The 18635-nt window shown below is 40.5% G+C and overlaps 1 protein-coding gene across 4 annotated transcripts in view; it reads left to right on the top strand.

The window, feature by feature from the left end:
• C31H21orf62 (chromosome 31 C21orf62 homolog) overlaps positions 1-15819 on the top strand; it is a 43972-nt gene extending 28153 nt beyond the window's left edge. Inside the window, exons 2-4 of one of the 4 annotated variants that reach the window (XR_007407571.1) lie at positions 7452-8672; positions 10457-10539; positions 13999-15819. Coding sequence is in view for 1 of the 4 variants with exons in the window: in XM_025449813.3 (XP_025305598.3) it covers positions 7517-8176 (660 nt within the window). In the remaining 3 variants the exon portion in view is untranslated. Of the gene's footprint in view, positions 1-7451; positions 10691-13998 lie in introns of those variants that run through there. The other 3 variants (XR_007407570.1, XR_003137904.3, XM_025449813.3) reach the window with 3 other exon arrangements.
• The last annotated feature ends 2816 nt before the right edge of the window (positions 15820-18635 follow it).

Below are 18635 nucleotides of genomic sequence, written 5' to 3'. Positions count from 1 at the left end.
TTAGCTCCTACTATATAAATCCAACAAGATACCGATCATCTCAGAATCACGGTGAACTCCACTTTGTACCTCTCACAGTGAACTGTGTCAAGTTCAGTGACAGGGAAGTGCCCTTCATCAACAGAGTGTGCACACGGTGGTGCCTCCAGAAGTAGACACTTGGGAAGGCATGTGAAAATTCAGTGGCTCCTAGGGGGTGTGCTGTTGTGGAATGCGAAGAAAGAAAAGACAACCCTTATCACAGTAAGAAAACATTGAGGAGAGACCCAAATCAATGTGGCTTTCAACATTATTAGGATTTCAAATATTAAATGACAAAGCTATCACTCCTCTTTTAAATATCGTCTTTCGCAGTGTTTATCTGTAACCTGCCTCCTGCAGTGTGTTTGTGGGACAGAGACAAAGAAAAGAAAATGCCCCAAATCCTTTTTCTCAAAGAGCTTCTCAAGGTCCTGCACCTAATGGGTCTCCCATGAGCATCTCATCCACCTGAGCCATGAGCCTGCCCTTCCTCCTTGGCCTGCCTGGGAAGGGTGATTGTATAGCCACAGATGAATGGAAACCAGACCTGAGAACAGGAGATCTCTCAGTTCTGGGGTCCTTGAGATGAGTCCCCATCCCACACTCCTCCCCTACTTATTTAATCCTTGCTTTCCCTCTAACAAGGGACAAGTAGAGATAAAGCTCAAAGTGCAAATACCCTTGAGCAAGAACGTGTTTACTTAAATCCATATTAAGGTTTCACCAAGTGCCATTTAGGGCCCTGTATGAGGGTGGGTTTTTTGCACCAGGTATCTGGATGAGCCCTGACCAAGGAATTAAGAGGAAGGCATAGCAAGGGGACCCTGGGGATGGGAAAGCTATTGTATCCACTTCAGAATCTTGCCTAGAACTTGTCTTGCCAGCAGCTGGTCTTACTGCCAGCCTAACAAAACCACCCAGAGGCTCCTGACTCAGAAAATGAACTGTGCCTTTTTCAGGGCTGTCGGGGACAGAATGGGCATCTTCAGGAGTAGAGTCCAAGGCAAGCCATGATGGGATGCTAAGAACGAAACCGAATGCTTGCCAGTGCTGCCCACTTGGGATTTCCTGCTTCCTACACCACCTGTTCCTCCTGAGGAGTTCAGGCAGGTGTCCCCGGCTGCATGCCCACAGCAGGGCAGGAGCTTTGTCCTCACCCCTGCCTGTTGAATCCTCCTCCCTCAGTCCCCTGCCCCATCCCAGGATTCTGGATACTGAAATCGATTTAGCTGGAGAGCCTGGAGTGAGAAGTCAGCAAATGCAGAAAGAAAATACAAAAAAAAAAAAAAAAAAAAGTTCTGCTATTTAGAACTAATTGTATTCTATCTCTACTCCAATTTCATCTCTGACCAGCGCCTAAATGACCTTCCCTATACAGGGAACTAAACAGGTCTGCCTTGCTTACAAACTTTCAGCACCTCCTTTTTGCCTCTTCCAGGGGCCTCCAAAGGGGGTGTTTGCATCCAAGGGAGCACACAAACCAGGCCAGTGGGGTAGAGCTGAACATCCTCCAGCTTTCACTCATCTCAAATTTTATTTTTTTTAAAGATTTTATTTATGTATTCATGAGAGACACACAGAGAAAGGGGCAGAGACACATACAGGCAGAAGGAGAAGCAGGCCCCATGCAGGGAGCCTGACATGGGACTCGATCCCAGGTCTCCAGGATCAGGAGGCCCTGGGCTGAAGGCAGTGCTAAACCGCTGTGCCTCATCTCAAATTTTAAAAATTCTACTCTTCATGTATTGCTTACAATGCAGATAATATAGAAATACGGTATTTATAATGTTCTTACAAATAAAAGGTTTCATCTATTGGGGAGGATTTTTTTTAAGTTTTTATTGATGGGGTGAGGATTAGTAGGGTTTGGAGACTAAACCCCTGAGCTTGGCTGGCAAGGTCCTGTGTAACCCTGCCCTGCCCACACTCCAGCCTCATGGGTCCCCAGATGCGCCAAGCACTACAGTCTCTGAGATTTTGCTCAAGTGATCCTTCTATCTGCCCTCTCCTCATGCCTGGCCCTAACAGCACCCATTTGGGGAGTCTTTTCGGGTCCTTCTGCCTAACGCTTGCTCTGTGACTTTAAAATCACTCATCAATCTCATTGCCCTATAATTAGTTGCCTACTTGTTTGATCCCAGAGTAGCTGCTGAACTCCTGGGGCAATTCAATTCATTGGACCCCTGGGGTGAGTGAGGCCATCTTACTGCTCTCAGGGTTAGCAGCACTGGGCACCTTTGGGATAAAATACACTTCCAGAGTAAGGTGTAGGTCTCACTTTGTGGGATACACCCCAAATTCCAAATTGTCACCTTTCCTGGAATTTCCCTCATTTTCGCTCCCTGAGAATCTTCAACTACTTGCAAAAACACCCTTTGAGAACTGCATTTGGGAGAGACATCATCCTAACCTAGCTCCCCAAGTCGTGGCTTTGAGTGGGTTTCGTGGGGTACGTGGCCACTAGCTGTCTTCTGCCTTTCTTCCTGTGTCTATAGTTCAGATTTCTCTTTCAGACCATATGTTTCTTGCTGGAGCATCTCATTAGTCTATGGTCTTATTTTTCAGCTTCTTCAACAGAGTCTTTTCCCTAAGTGTCTTTCTACCTTTAAAAGTGAAAAATCCTTTTTAATGTCAAATTAAACTTGCTTCTCAATGAAAAACTTGAAATCACTCTTAATTTTTAATTGCAGTTAGAATCTGGAGAATTCCACTCTGTTTTTCCACAATTGTATTTTCTCTCTTTTGTGTTGAGACTACAGAGTTCAAAACATCATGATTCAAGAGGTTTCAAATCTGTTTTGGGCAAATGGTCCAAACAGTATCCTCCCACCGACAGACACACTATCTCCTTACTAGTAATGTCTTCTTATAAACAGAACTAGTGCGGTTTGAAACATTCCTTTTGGAGCCAAGTATAAACATTATCTAAAAGTTGGGTGTAATCCTAGATTGGGGAGGAATCTGTGTGGAACTTGTTTTGAAGTAACTGATGTCTGTATCTGCTCAATTCAGAAATCTTTGCTTTTATGCAGCTAATTGCTAGTATTAATTGCTGTTGAGATTTCTTCAGTTGCAGAACAAAACTAATAGTTGAACTGATTCTGAATAGTTGCTATGGTTTTCCAACATACTCAGTGATTTAAAGGCTCGAAGATTTAATGATCATACATGGTTTTCTGCACCTTGCCTGAAAAATTTAGGTGGGTTGACACCACCTGGTCGTTTGTCATCATTGCATAAAGCCATTTATTATGTCTCACAACCTAGGCAGGTCGTTACTGGCGCCCACCAGTACCCATGCCATCCATCCTCTCCTCTTTTGGCATAATGCTGGACTTCATTTTCAAACTGCCTGCAGAGAGGGGTTGACATGTGCCTGAGTTCTGGTCGGTGAAATGTGAACAAAAATTTCTGTAGAGGATCCAAAGGCCCAGGAGATGATAGAGCTATGGATGAAAGCTTGAGTCCCTGTATGACCATGTGGAGAAGAGCACACCCTCCCCATCCCCACAGCTCCTTAATGCCATTACATCGCCACATAAGGGGCAAATCAACCTTTGCCGTAGGTCCACTATGTATTTTTTCATGTGGGCAGATTCCAGCACAACAGAAGCAGAACAGCACAGACATGTCAAATTGCCCCTGTCCCCTACTAAGCCGCTGCCCATCCTGGGGGTGGGGAGAGGGCTCATCTTAGGACATAGGAGGCAAGTCCTAATGACAGAGCACACAAAAAGCTAGGATGCTGAGAAAATGATGTGTCAGGGCAAGTCACAAGTTTTCACCCCATAGGACTACTTACCTCCCCTCTTGCACCGCCATCCCCACAGCCCATCAATCTCTCTGCCCTACTCCTGGGTTTTCAAATTCTGATCACCCTATGATAATTACATAGGTAACTTTTCCTATTCTTTTTTCACTTTTACTGCCCTCCTCAGATACTTCCTCTTCCATGAAGCTTATGACACCTTCCATTTCCAGGCAAAGTTAAGGGTAGACTTAACACTCTGTACAAAATGTTATAATGATCGTCACACCATGCTGTGGTTGTTGATTCAGGGGTCTCTTCTACTGGTGTAGAACCCCTGAGGGAGCTCTCATTGCCTTTATTCTCAGTTTCCAGCACAGTGCCCAGTATATAGCAAGTATTCAACAAAGGTTTATTGAATGAATGAAAAAAAAAAGTTTACCAAATGTCAGTGTCTTCTTCGTTGCTTGTTAAAGAAATCCAATTTAGACTGGTTTGAGTAGGAAAAACAAAAACAAAAACAAAAACTTGGTTCATATATTTCAAAAATCAAGGAAGGATGTCAGGCATGGCTTGATCCCAATGCTCAAAAAAGGTTGTTAGCAATGTCTCTTCATTTCTTGTCTGTTCTTCTCTCTGCGAGCTTCATTGTCAGGCAAGCTCACCCCTTCTGGAGATAAGATTCTGGTCACCAGTAGATCAAGATTTCCCTTCTAACAAGATGGGCAACCCCCCAGAGGAAAAAGTTTCTTTCCCCATAGTACCACCCCCACAACAGTCAGAGGCCTAGCTAGGGGAGGAAAAGGGTCAGGGTGATGTATCTGTGCCCATTCTCCTTATGCCATACTGGAATCTGCCCACAAATGAGTAAATGCATAGTGAAACTAGGGTGTTCGCAATCCAAATCTAAACAAATTAACAAATCTAAAGAAACAAATCTAAAGAAAGTAGTCCAGGGTAAAGCTGAAGGAGAAAAATCTCCAACTAGCATCTTTTTGGAAACCCCATCAGCTTGTTACCAGGGCCATCTATCCCATTCTGTGCTCTATCAGGAGGCTTCATGTATCTAGCCTCCTGGTTCCAGCCCTGATAACCAGAAGGCAGGGAAAGGCCACCCTGAGGTCCAGCCAGGGCTTTGACTGCAGGGGGTGGGGGGCCCGAGGGGCCCGGGGAACTGCTCACAAGTCCCTTTTATGATCTCCAGCCCCACTCATTTCAGGAAATCAATGTCCATTTCCCTTCCTACCTCTTTTATTCCTCCATGAATGCCTCTGAAAGGTATTAGCACCTGCAAGAATAAAGTAGACATGTTCCTCACCAAGCTCCAGGCTGATGGATAGATTCTCTTCCACCTCCCTGTCCCCTCGGGCTGGGATCAGAGCAAGCTAGGGATATTGCTGACAGCTTTCCTAGTTCTGGGATGAAAGGGTTACCAGGGTATGAAGTCCCAGAAACCTCCAGTGGAATCTGGGACAACTGATCATCTAAAATTATCTTGTAATTAACAAATTAGTCACTGCTCCTTACTAAGTGGGGTAGTCACCACCACATTTTAAAACTATTTAAAACTGTTAAACCCTGTGTTCAGGAAGAAATCTGACCCTATGCATTCCTCAAAGCCCTTCTTTTATTACAAAATGAACCAATGAATATAGCCTTTAAGAAAGCCCTGTGCCGAGTTCAAAATAAACACAAAACTCTATAAAGTACCATGCTCAGCCCCTCAAATGGACTTTAACCTAGCTCTCCGCTACGTCCCTATAACTATTCATTTGTTCAATTGGCCTTTCTCAGTTCCACCTTATTTGTCCCCTTCTGCCGATAAGCCCTTGGAGGGCAAGGGTACGTGTCTTACTTGTCTTTGTTTCTTCTGCTTGCCCTTGGCACATGGCCCATGCTGAATCCTACCTGACTCCTCTACCTTTGCATCCTCTTCCTCCCCACTGCTGCAGCCCCTCAATCCTCACCTGAAAGGCCTGGAGGCAGAATCAACTCCCTTAGAACACAAGTTCCAAAAGCTCGTTGTCTTCTGGGCTGTGTCCCCAAGGCTAGCAAGGTGCCTGCTGCCTGAGGAACTCCCCATTAACGTTTGCTGAATGAATGGAGTTATGATTGCTGTGAACCAATATCTCACCTGCTCACATATACCTGGCTCAGCTTATTTTTAGTCTCCCGGCTCTCCAGGCACCTGCTGATGAGCTTGTGCTTGCAGCCCGTCTACCTGACCCCGGCACTTTTAGCTTTACTTCCCTTGACTTCTCTTCACCTTGCTTTGCCACCTCATGGCCTCATCTTGCACCCTAAGTGTAGCATGTCCACCTCGCCCCTTTCCTGCTGTCACCATTCTCTTTGGACACATGTTCAGCTCCTCAGACTGACCCACCTATCCCTCCCCAGCACTTCCTGCGGGGGCCCTGCCACCAACCTTGGACTTTCCAAGTCAGAGGTCTTATTTTAAGTATTTTGCCAAACCCATGGTGCTTTGTACATGCAGATTAATTCAACTATGTCTTTGGTCAATTCAGAGGAACTGAATTGTACCTTTGGTCTTGTATCTCTTGGTCAGGCATCAGCTCACTCAGGGGAAATGTCCTTATTTTTGAAAGACTAAAACCTGACCCTACTTCATAATGTATGTCTCATTCCAAGCTCACCATAAAAGAAGACCATGTATCTATGATATGCCAGGTACTTAGAGCATTTTCCTCCAGATCAGACATTGGCTTTGCTCCTTCAACTATGCATGCGCTCCTACCTTATTTAGATCATTGAACGCTACTGATATATTGCTTAGTTTTGGAGGCCTACACTAAATTATTTGATAAAATCAATTTATAACATTTATTCTGGAGAAGGAGCAGATGAGCAAGTTTCTTGTGATTAATTGGTGCGTGTTAGCGTGTTCATTATCCATCAATACACTTAAAAATCTACTCTGATACTTCACATTTGTAGGAGAGCAGGAAGTATCAATGGACCTCTAAACAGATTAATATGATGGGGGGGCATGTTTGTCTAGTTAGAAATTAAAGTTTATCATTAACTAAATGTTTCACTGGTATTCATGCTATGCTGTTTAACAGGTAGCGCTTGGGGAACTGAATCCAACGCGGAACTGTTTGTGTCCTAAATTCCAGAAAGTCAGATACTGAGGGGGAGGAGGGAATGTGCAGGTTTCAGAGGTTGCCAGGGATTCAGTACAAGGAAGACAATGTTTGGAGAATGTGCACACTCAAAGCACTACAAATCCCTGCCCACAGACAGGGTGCACCGGGTCTTATCTCAGGCACCCTGTCTTGCTTGCTGTTAGTGTGTTAGCCTGTCGGCAGACATCACAAGTTTTATACCTCAGATGAGCAGGTTGTTTGCTGCCTCTCCTGAGGCCCTGAGCAAAGATCATTTCTGCACTTGGGCTCCATGCATTGCCTGCCTTTAATAAAACTATGAGAGAGAAAATTATTGTGGGTTATTTCAGGAGCTCCTTTTTTATCAGTGGCATGTTTCTTAAGTAGTCTCTACACCCAACATGGGGCTCAAATTCACGAGCCCGAGATCAAGAGTTACAGGCTTGAAAAAAAAGAAAGAAAGAAAGAAAAGAGTCACAGGCTCTCTATGGACTGAGCCAGCCAGGCACCCCATAAGCTGCATATTTTTAATGACAGCCTGTATGCTTTTCTTTCAGGTGAGCTTCAGGGAACTGGCTTGCAAAGAGGAAACACATAGTTGCTGGCCCCCGCTGAGACCAGAATGGCACCACCTTCTGGGCACAGCCTCCTTCTGACCAGTGCACTGGGCATCTTCATACTCCACTGCTTCACACGAGGGCAGAAGAACAGCACACTCATTTTCACAAAGGAAAACATCATTCGGAACTGCAGTTGCTCTGCAGATGTCCAGGACTGTGACTATAGTTTGGCCAACTTGATGTGCAGCTGCAAAACTGTCCTGCCTTTTGCAATAGAGCAAACCAGCTACGATGGCCATCTGACCATCTGGTTCACGGATACATCTGCACTGGGCCTCCTATTGAACTTCACACTGGTCCGGGACCTGAAGCTTTCTCTGTGTGGTACCAACACTCTCCCCACTGAATACCTGGCTATCTGTGGTCTGAAGAGACTTCGTATCAATGCTGAGGCCAGGGGTCCATCACTGGAGCAGAGCTTACTCATCTACAACAATGGGGAAAGTGAACCCAGAGAGAAGATTATGTTGTTACACAAAGGCTGGCAAACATGTATGTACATCTCCTTCTTGGATATGGCACTTTTCAACAGGAAGTCATCCTTGAAGGCATACAGTATTGAAAACGTTGCCAGCATTGCCAACACTTTTCCTTACTTTTCTTACTTTGAAACTATCCCAATTTTAAGCAACAAAAGCTATGTGGTCACATTCATTTACTAACATTGAAACAGGCTCCAAACACCAAGAACTGTGGCCAACTATGCATAAGGTGAACAAGGAATCTGGAAATAAGGCCTTGGGTACCCTTACCTACAACTTCACCTGTCTGCCCAGCCCTATTCACAACAGAGCCACACCTACAACCAGCCTTCTCTTCTCCACTCTCTGCCCAACCATGGGAGGTGTTTTGAAAACCAAAATTAAAGGAAAGAAACAAACAAAAACTCAGGAAAAAAAAAAAAACCAAACCCAAAACAAACAAACAAACAAAACTACTTGAGTCCAGAAGGTCTTAAGAACCAGCCAGAGGCTGTGGAGAAATGTCAGGTCAGAAACAGAGAAAGCAGTGCACACCAAGGACTCAGCAGAGGGGGATGACCCCCAAGGAAGACATCTTCCTTCAAAACACTGCCTTGATTTTTTTCTGCTTCCTTTCATTACATTGACTAGAATTCCCCTAAGAAGAGAAGGATAGGATTCCAGAGGCTTCAGGACTGTGAGTTCCACAAAATGATTACATTCTCTTAGACTGATATTTTGCTAAAAATCTTGCTAAAAACTTGAGCGCTGTGAAAGGGGAGTTTCGAGAGTGGAACAGGCTGGGTTAGGGTAGGACCTTCACCAAATGAAAGCACTAGGTTTTGAAGAGTGTGATACAGAAATTAAAAGCAGAGAGCACAAAAACCAATGGCATATTGGCACCAAAATTTTGCTTAGGGCAAGCCCTAAACCTGGAGAGTTTCTCTCTTTATCCTTTCTCTTTCATTTATTCATTTTTTGACTTCTTTGTTGTCCCTTCTGTACCATTTCACCTTTCTCCTCATTTTCCTCATCTGCCCTCTCCCCTTTATCCTTCTGCTCCAGAAATAAGAACTTAGATTAACACCATTAGAACTGAATTTAACACTACTAGGGGCTAGCCTGCAGAATCTAAGAATCATTTATAATGTTATTCTTATGGGCAAAAATGCTCATATTACTAACAGATAATTACCAAAAGATCTTTTAGGGCTCTTTTTAGGTTGTGCATCATACAATTTACAAAAGATTTTTTCCATTTGATGTTTAATTCTGGAAAGTTAGGGTACTTTGTATGACATGGTTGACACAAAATGGTCTTAGATGTGATGACAAAAGGAACCAAGGCAACATAGTTAAAAAAAAAAAAAAAAAAAGGAAACTGACCTTAGTGTACAAAGGAAAATTTTCCTTGCAGAGATTCAATTTACCACCAAGATAGAATGTAAAGAGTCCATGGCAATCATGATACAAATGACCAAACTCACAATGCAAGGAACTAGAAACATAATTGCATTTATAATGTCATAATGGGAAGAAAGATTTTTTATTATAAAGTAACAGGACGTCTTGGGGTTCATGATTTCAGATCACATTTACCACATTTTTCTCTTAACCTTAACATAGGGCACCTGAAATAACCTGAAATATCCACATTCACTTAATTGGTGGGGGATTTGGCCACTCAGGCTAATTAGCATGAGTCCATAATGTCAGTGTTTAAATTAGGCCAAAACTAAGATCAAAGTACGAATTTTAATAGAACAATGCAATGACCTCATTACTGACATTGTATTTGAGAAGTAAGTTTAAAGTGAGAGAAAAAGACAAGGAAAAAGATGATTTGGAAAAGGAAAGGCAAGAAGAATATAAGTGAAAGGATGAATAATAAATATATTTACTATCATTAGTTACTGAAAATGTAAAAAACTGAATTTTAATGGATTTTTATTAATAAAGTATAAAATTAAATGATTTAGAAATTATGAGCATCTTCATATGCATTATCTTCCATTTGGTGGCATTGAATAGTTTCAAAGCTCTTTCACAAATGTTGTAAGTGATTCTTGTAAGAAATAATTGTAGATCAATGGAACTTAAATCAATAGAAGAGGAAAGTTAATTTAGTAATAAATCAAGCTTGCCTGATTTATTTCTGGCCTGAAAATATGGTTCAGGTTTCACTGACAGAGGATAAATAAGGAACAGTGAAAATCCACAGCACATACATGGGGGGAAGGACACTTGGTGCTCAGTGGAGGGTGAGGGCTGGTGAGACACCAGGGAGCAGTGGGGATAGTGGCAAATTGAGAGTATTGCCCACCCTTTGAAGGTCCACAGCACCTCAGCTCTAGCTGTGGGAGCATATAATGGGGCCAGATTCCATCTTTCAAGAAAATTAGGAATCCCAGGTTTTTATGTGAAACCTCACAATTTGTAAATGTTAACACACTATTTTGCCTTTTTGTTTGTTGCTTTCAGGAACACTATGTGGTCACGACCATGTCAATGGTCCCCTTAACCTTGGGGCTAGCCATTTGTCACCTCTGATTAGTGGTATGCTGGTAAGTTTAACCACCAGCTCTCCAGAAAAAAAAAAAAAAGTACATAGATAAATATGTACATAAGTTTATTATAAATTTTGCTGATAGAAAGTTTGTGTATCACACAATTTACAAAATGATAATAAAATATACATAATTAATTCCTGAAGAATGCTTTTGGTGATTTTTGGCAAATTCTTGTATCCAAAGCTAACCTAGGGTTGTGACTGATGAGTGCATATAGTTAGTTCTGGCATGAATGCTGGCTGATATTTTTATTTATGTTAGGAGTAAGAGGGAAATTAAAAAAGGTTTTTGTGGGAATATCATTTGCTAGTCAATGATGTAAGCAAATTGCTGAATCAAATAATATTTTTCAAATACTGGAAAGATATTTCCTTAATTTTGAGGACTATTCGAATGTTAAGGCTATTGAAATGATACACTTTTATGTTTAATCTGTATTGTTAACATTTTCTCCAGCACACTCAACATAACAACAAATCAAACCCTGATATGTAGTGTTTTCCAATGTTAATGGTGTAAATACTGACATCATAACCAAGAGAAGCCACTGAGCACAGAATTGAGCAAAGATATGCAGTAGGACATGATTAGATAGCATTTCTACCTACAGATGCAAGAGGCACAAATAATCTCAAGAACATAAATAATAGTAAAATGCAGTAGAATAATGAAGAAGTGGTAAGTTTTGAGGAATATCTTTTTTTATACAATTAGTTTTAAGTTTTTATAATTTAATTTTTAATAATGACTATTTAACAATCAGCTTGCAAAATTCCTGAAAAGTTAACAGTCAGCTCTGGTGAGCGAGTGCAAGAGAGCTCCAGTGCCCCACTGACTGGTAGAAAGAGATGCAGAAGGAATGGAGTGAAGACAATGACCTCAGGGTTGTGGAAGATCACTTGCAGTATTTTTTTAAAGATTTATTTATTATTTTAGATGGACAGAGTGTGCACATGTCCTTAAGAGGATGGTGGGCAGAGGAAGAGAATCTCAAGCAGACTCCCTGCTGGGTGTGGAGCCCTCCCCTGGGCTCAATCTCAGGACCCTGATCTCAATCAGGGCCCTGATCTCAAGACCCTGAGATCATGACCTGAGCTGAAATCAAGAGTTGGATGTCCAAATGACTAAGCGACACAGGCACCCCCTCTTGCAGTATTGATATGCCTCATTTCCTCATCTTTCAGAGCTACAGGTGGGAATTTTAGGAAATTTGCCCTCCCCTCCCATGCAGTAGCTCACTCTTCAACATCTAGAGTCAGGATCCTAAAAGCCCTTAGGTGGGAGATGGGGGGTGGGCGGATAGTGAGGGATCTAAGGCCTTATGAGAAACAAGAGTTCAGGGTTAAAAATCTTGAGTAAACCTATGAAAGGCTCCTGAAAGGAAGGAAGAATAAAAGAATCAAGAAAAGCCATTAATAGCCTTTTACACGTTAAATTAAAAATGGGAGTTGGACAATCAATTTCCATTTCCCAGAGTCCATTAATAACTCCAGGATCTCTTTTTCCAGAATCTACAGAAGGACGTTTATAAATCTGATGGGATTTGTTATAGGAAAAAAAGATGTGAAAACAAAAAGTTGTTTAATGCTGAGCCCTTTTTCTGTTCAAAATTTTTTTAGGGAACCCTGGGTGGCGCAGCAGTTTAGCGCCTGCCTTTGGCCCAGGGTGCGATCCTGGAGACCCAGGATCGAATCCCACATCGGGCTCCCGGTGCATGGAGCCTGCTTCTCCCTCTGCCTATGTCTCTGCCTCTCTCTCTCTCTGTGACTATCATAAATAAATAAAAATTAAAAAAAAATTTTTTAATTTATTTTTTTATTGGTGTTCAATTTGCCAACATATAGAATAACACCCAATGCTCTGTTCAAATTTTTAATGCATTTTAAATTTAACAGAGTCCGTAGTCCCAAGTCACAACTCAGAATGACACATGTGTCACCAGGCTACCTGATGTAGCCTACAGGAAAGCACTGAGGGGGAGCTGGCTCTGCAGGAGCACAATGTATCATAAAGCCTCATTCATTCGTTCATTCATTCATTCAAGACACAGAGAGAGAATCAAAGAGATAGACAAAGGGAGAAGCAGGCTCCTTGCAGGGAGGCTGATGTGGGACTCTATCCCAAAAGCAGGATCACGCCCTTGCCAAAGGCAGACACTCAACAACTGCTAAGCCACCCAGGCGTCTCAAGCCTCACCAATTTAAATGATACAGGCACAACACCACACAGGCGAATAAATAAAGCGGTAAGAACAACTCAAAAACAGATGCCCCGTTTAAAAGAATCAGCACATGTTAAGAATAAAATCACAAATCCATGGGAAAAGAAATTTAATAAATGGTGTGAAGAGGAGAAAAAGGGAAGGAATTTTAATAAATGGTGTGCAGAGGGGTAAAAAGATCAGAAGGATATACACTGGGCAGCCTGGGTGGCTCAGCAGTTGAGTGTCTGCCTTTGGCTCAGGGTGTGATCCTAGGTTCTGGGATCCAGTCCACATCAAGCTCCCCTCCAGGAGCCTGCTTCTCCCTCTGCGTATGTCTCTGCCTCTCTCTCTGTGTCTCTCATGAATAAATAAATAAAATCTAAAAAAAAAAGTATATACACTAAAATATTAATGGTACTGCGTCTGGGTGATGATATTAAAAGTGATTTTCATTTTCTCCTTCCTGAGTATCTTGATTTTCTAAGCTTCTCTGAATAAACGTAGAATCACTTTTGTAATAGGGAAAACCCAATAAGAGCATTTTTATATAAACAAATGTTAGAACAAGTGCTTAGTACCTAAAGCAAAAGCCTGACCTCCTAAGCAACATCATAATGTTAAGTTGGGTAATACTAAAATGAAACTACAAACAACTCTAAAATATGGGAAAGAAAAAGAAAAGGATTAACATTATATTAAACAGAAATAAATAAATTGGTGATTCACATGACACTCAAATAGCCAATAACTGAGTTAAAAATTACCTCTACTAAAATAACCAAGACAAATGAAATGGGACACTGATATTTCATCTATTTGATTGGCAAAAAAAAAAAAAGCTACTTAATATCAAGTTTTGTCTTACTTGTAGGCAAATAAATATTCTCATATAATTTTGATGGGAGAATAAACTCATACAGCCACTTTAAAGTACAATTTAGGAATGTGTCTTAAAGCACAGACAAGCTAGAAGCCAATTCTACTTCTTTATATCTATCTTATGCACCTTCCCCCACAAATATACAGATATCAACTAGTAAAAATTCATCTAGCCATTCACCTAGAAAGATACGTACCTTTAAAAATCACATTATACTTCAATAAAAAGTTTTTTTCAATAAAAAGTTTTAAAAAGAAAATAATAATATAACTGATACTCATGTAATTATCATCCAGAATTGACAAATGTAAATATTTTGTCAAAATTACCTAAAAAATGTTTAAATATTTGTTTAAAATTTTTTAAACAGGGCAGCCCCAGTGGCGCAGCAGTTTGGTCCCGCCTGCAGCCTGGGTTGTGATCCTGGAGACCCGGGATCCAGTCCTGCATCGGGCTTCCTGCATGGAGCCTGCTTCTCCCTCCGTCTGTGTCTCTGCCTCTCTCTTCGCTCTCTCTGAATGAATAAATAAATCTTTAAAAAAAATTTAAACAAAACATATATAAACAATATTAGTTTTAAAAACTGCAAATACATTATGAATTTTATTTAGAAGGCTTGTTGGTAGTAGTACTGGCATGATTATGAAACCATTTGGTGTGTATTATAGGATTGTGCAAAAGAGTAAATATGTTGAAGATTTGGGAAACCAGAGTTCTAATAATAGGAAATATGAACTAAAGGGAGGAAAAGCAACAACCTGTGTTTGGAAACAAATTAATCACAAACTCAGGGTTTTTAAGATATACATTACATAACTTTATCCACTGAGAGGCCCAAGAAGTAATGACATCCTTGTGGCAAAGAACACATCAATACCTAAATTTTGTTTTCTCAAAACCATTCCTCATTAAAACAAACAAACAAACAAATAACAAAATAGGTCCTTGAAGAAATGGCTGATTCCAGGGGATAGCACAGCAAAAGTATAAGGTAAGTCTGGAATATCTTATTGTGACAGAAATTAAGAAAAGCTCAATAAATTGATGGGAACATATCCAAAAACTACAGAAGTCAGACTAAAGGATTCCACTGGCCATAAGAGGGGCCATCTGAGCATCAATATGATCAATTACAGGAATGGTTTATAGCATATTGATTCGAAAAATATTCCATGAGTCTGTATTATCACAGTGAGAAGGCACAACATTACCTATTTAGTATTCTTGTTAAAAATGTTAAGTCTGCATCTAATTTAGATCCAAATTAAGGCACATTCTGCAAAAATAAAAATGGGGAAAAACTCAGAAAGCTGAACTGGACTCTAAAAATATCAATGTCATGAAAACAAAAAAAAAAGTGAGAGAGAGAGATGGGCTGTTCTAGAACAGTTATGTTCTATGACAACTGAATGTAATACACAATCTTCACTGGATTCTGTATTGGGGAAAAACAACAGCTATAAAAGGTAGGAGAAAATCAATATCACAGCTCAAGCAGAAAATGAATGTCCCAGCGGAAGTAGAGTGTTCTGTTTGGGCCCTCAACAGATTGGATCATGCCCACTCACATTGATAAAGGAGATCTTATCTCTATGGGAGACATTTCACAGATATATCCAGAAATAGTGTTTTATCAGCAATCTGGGCATCCCTTAGCCTAGTCAAGTTGACACATAAAATTAACCGTCACAGGGGAAAAAATCCATGGAATAACATCTCAGTTATCCAATGAGGACAAATTGTTTCCCCTTAATGACTGGAATGGCCTAGTATAATGAAAATGACTGGTCCTCCCAGGGAATGTTTCATATTGGAGGATCAACCTTGGTTTCTGCTGTCAACAGGTTGGGCACTAAATAGATCAGTTTTGGTGAAGGAAGTCCATGTTGTTGAATCCATGCAAAACCTTCATCCTTGACACCATGACTACTTTGTTCCGAAGGCCACTGTAAACTAGTGTAGCTAGAGAAAGAGGTAGACTATATCCATAGAATGAGTCATCTGATCCACCTGATTATTGAGAGCATTCTTTTTGGTGGGGGGACTTTGCATCCCCCCACCAAGTGCTTATTTTGAGTCTATTCATATCATTTGTTCCCATATCACTTTGTCTAATTCTAAGTCACTGACCATTCACTCCAGCCTTTCTTACCCTGGCCTCTGCAAGAGAATTAAACCATACAGAAAATGATCTGAATGGCTATTTTCTTAATTCTCTCAAGATGGAACATACCTAGATGCATACAAGATAAGTTCATTCTAGATGCATAAAAGATAAGCTAATTTAAAACTTAAAAAGGATGCCTTAGGGCAAAGAGGCTAATTTTCTTGAGGAACCCCAGCTGAAGAGTGGAAATTAATCCATTGGTGACTTATATAATGAGTCAGAATAAACCTGTTCTTCTAGCCAGCTTTTCCCTGGCAAAGCAAGCAGCCAGACGAACTGGGATGATATCCTTTCACAGCTTTCTTCATGTCCACTCCTGACTGGGGCTATACCGCTACAAAGCCCACTTTAGGTGGTGTCAGCACATCATGTAGAACCACATGTAAACTAGACTTGAATTTTTTCTTCCTTAATCAGCTGGTCTTTGGGAATACCTCAAGAAGCCATAGGTATGCTTCAAAGGACAGGTAGCAATGCATCAAGAGTACAAGACACAAAGCACAGGGAACAGCGTCTTCAAGATCCGTTAGCATCCAATCACATATGTACTACTTCCACCAAATTTTAGAGGACTGTTTTGCATGTCCAGCTTTATATTTTAGTAGATCAGATAACTTTAGTTCATCAGGGCAGCTAGATCAACATGGTCACTTGGTATCCCATGGTTAGGCATTCAAGTGTCTATTTGGGCTTAGGGCAAACCAGGAGTAATTTCTCAAAAGGTGATTACTTATTTGCCAACTTAACTAAATTCAACTCCTACTATTCACTTCATTCAATTCAACTGGTCCATGTTGGTCACAGGCCTAAGGTCATCCTTATTATGATAATAAAGCCATATGATTTAATTCAATTGTCTAACAAGAGAGTTAAAAAAAATGATCTAAGATCAAACAACAAAACAATTGTATACTTAGTGATTACTTACAGGAGATCCTCTAAAGGGCTAGCAAGGTTAGTGAAAAAGGAAATAATATGAGCCTGGGGTGTTTTTGAAGCAGTGACGTTCTGCTAAATGTTTAATAACCAGCTCTCCAGGTAAAAGAGATCTGATTTGAGGAATCTGCTGATTTCCATGGAGTAAATATTCCTGCCTCAGCCAGTTTCAAGCTACAATGTGACAGCACTGAGCATGAAGTTGAGAAGAGATTGTATTACCAGCTCTTCTTAAGTCCACATAAGTCAGCTCCCGTACACCACTGAGAGGACGGTACTTCAAGTAGGAGAGTGGGGTCAATCAGTTTGAAGGCTGTTGATAAATTAAATAAGATGAACATAGAAGCATCCTCTGGATTTGTAAGAGGTCAGTCATTGGTGGCCTTAAAAGAGGAGTGTTAGCAAAGTCGTGGAGACAGAAGCCAGACTGGAGAGGTTTGAGGAATGAATGGGAGATGAAGAAGTGCTGGCAATGAGTAGAGACAAATGTATGACGTTCAGCTGTGAAGGAGACCAGACAAAAGGAGCTAGAGTGAAATGTCCAAGGAAGTTCTAGGATGGAACTTACTAAAGTAGGTGTGTGTGCTGACAGGGAGCAGAAGACACAGGGGTTAGACAATAGAATGAAGTCTTCAAAGAAAGAGAATACAGTGCATACTTTGATAGATTAATTTTAGCTAGGAAGAAGGATTCTGTTTTGACTGACATGAGTGAAGGCAAACAAGAGTAAGTACAGATGCAAGCAGATTTGTAGATGTGGCCCTTTCTGATGGTTCCATCTTTTCAGTAAAGGGTTATATAGTCATTAGTTGGGGACACATGAAGGGCTTTGAGAAGGGGTTATATGCTAGTCTCATAGTATGGGAGAGGAAATTTACCAAGAACACAGATTAAAATTCTGGATAAATTTACTGAAATCCCTCACGTGCAGAAGTCTCTTTCATCTCCTTTGTCATGGTTTCATTGGGGTGATGGGAGAAAAGACTGATAATAACTTTGGGGTCATTCTCACAGCTTTAAGTCAAACTCTATCTACCTCTTTAATATCTTTCCTGCTTCTTTCTGTTATTGGCTTGTTAAGAGCCATTTGGCTCTTCTTAAGTCAGTTTTGTGAAATGTGTATTTTGTTACAAAATACATTTTCTGTAGAATTTCATATGTATTGTTGCTGGGTTCCATATTACATCTTCTTGTAATTAATTTGGCTCTCGTTTTATCTAATGTTGTAGGTGGTTTGTGTATTTTGTAATGCTTTTTAAAATCAGGCTTAGGTTTTTCTTTATAATTCCTACGTTTTGGGTGTTATTGTTTTCTCATGTATTGATTATAGTTTTCTCTTTGAATATTCCAATTCTCCACAACCTTTGAATTACTTTGCCAGGGTTTTGTTTTGTTCTTTCTGAGGTTGGGTAATTTATTTCTATCACAATTTTCATAATTACAAACAGTTTGAAGTTATACTTCAACTATACCTTTAGATGTGTACCATATACTTTATATGCAACTATCAGCATTTTTATTAATTTTAGAATTTTTAGATAATTTAAAGCATATTTTATTTCTTCTTTCATTTGGAGATTTAGGTGGCTGCTCAATAATTCCCAAGTAGTCAAGGCTTTTTAAGGAATTTACATTCAGAAGGGTTACTCGCCTTTTTGAGTTTAGTTTGTCATGTAACTTTCTCTGTGGTTGGAGAGAATGTGCCGTGTAAAATCTCTACCCTGAAGAATTTGTCCAAGTTGTCTTTTTTTTTTTTAATTGTAGCCAGGTTAATGATGGCTAATTATAAATGTTTCCCAGATGGAACAGATGATTAAATAGTTTCTGGAGAGTACATGATTCTATCATTTTATCTATACATTTGAGCTCGCTGATTATATTATTAACATCTCATGTACCAAAAA

This window comes from Canis lupus, chromosome 31, assembly GCF_003254725.2.
Source record: "Canis lupus dingo isolate Sandy chromosome 31, ASM325472v2, whole genome shotgun sequence".
In the NCBI taxonomy this organism is placed as follows: Eukaryota; Metazoa; Chordata; class Mammalia; order Carnivora; family Canidae; genus Canis; species Canis lupus.
The sequence above is the reverse complement of the archived record's forward strand: the minus strand, read 5'-3'. Positions and strand labels throughout refer to the sequence as shown.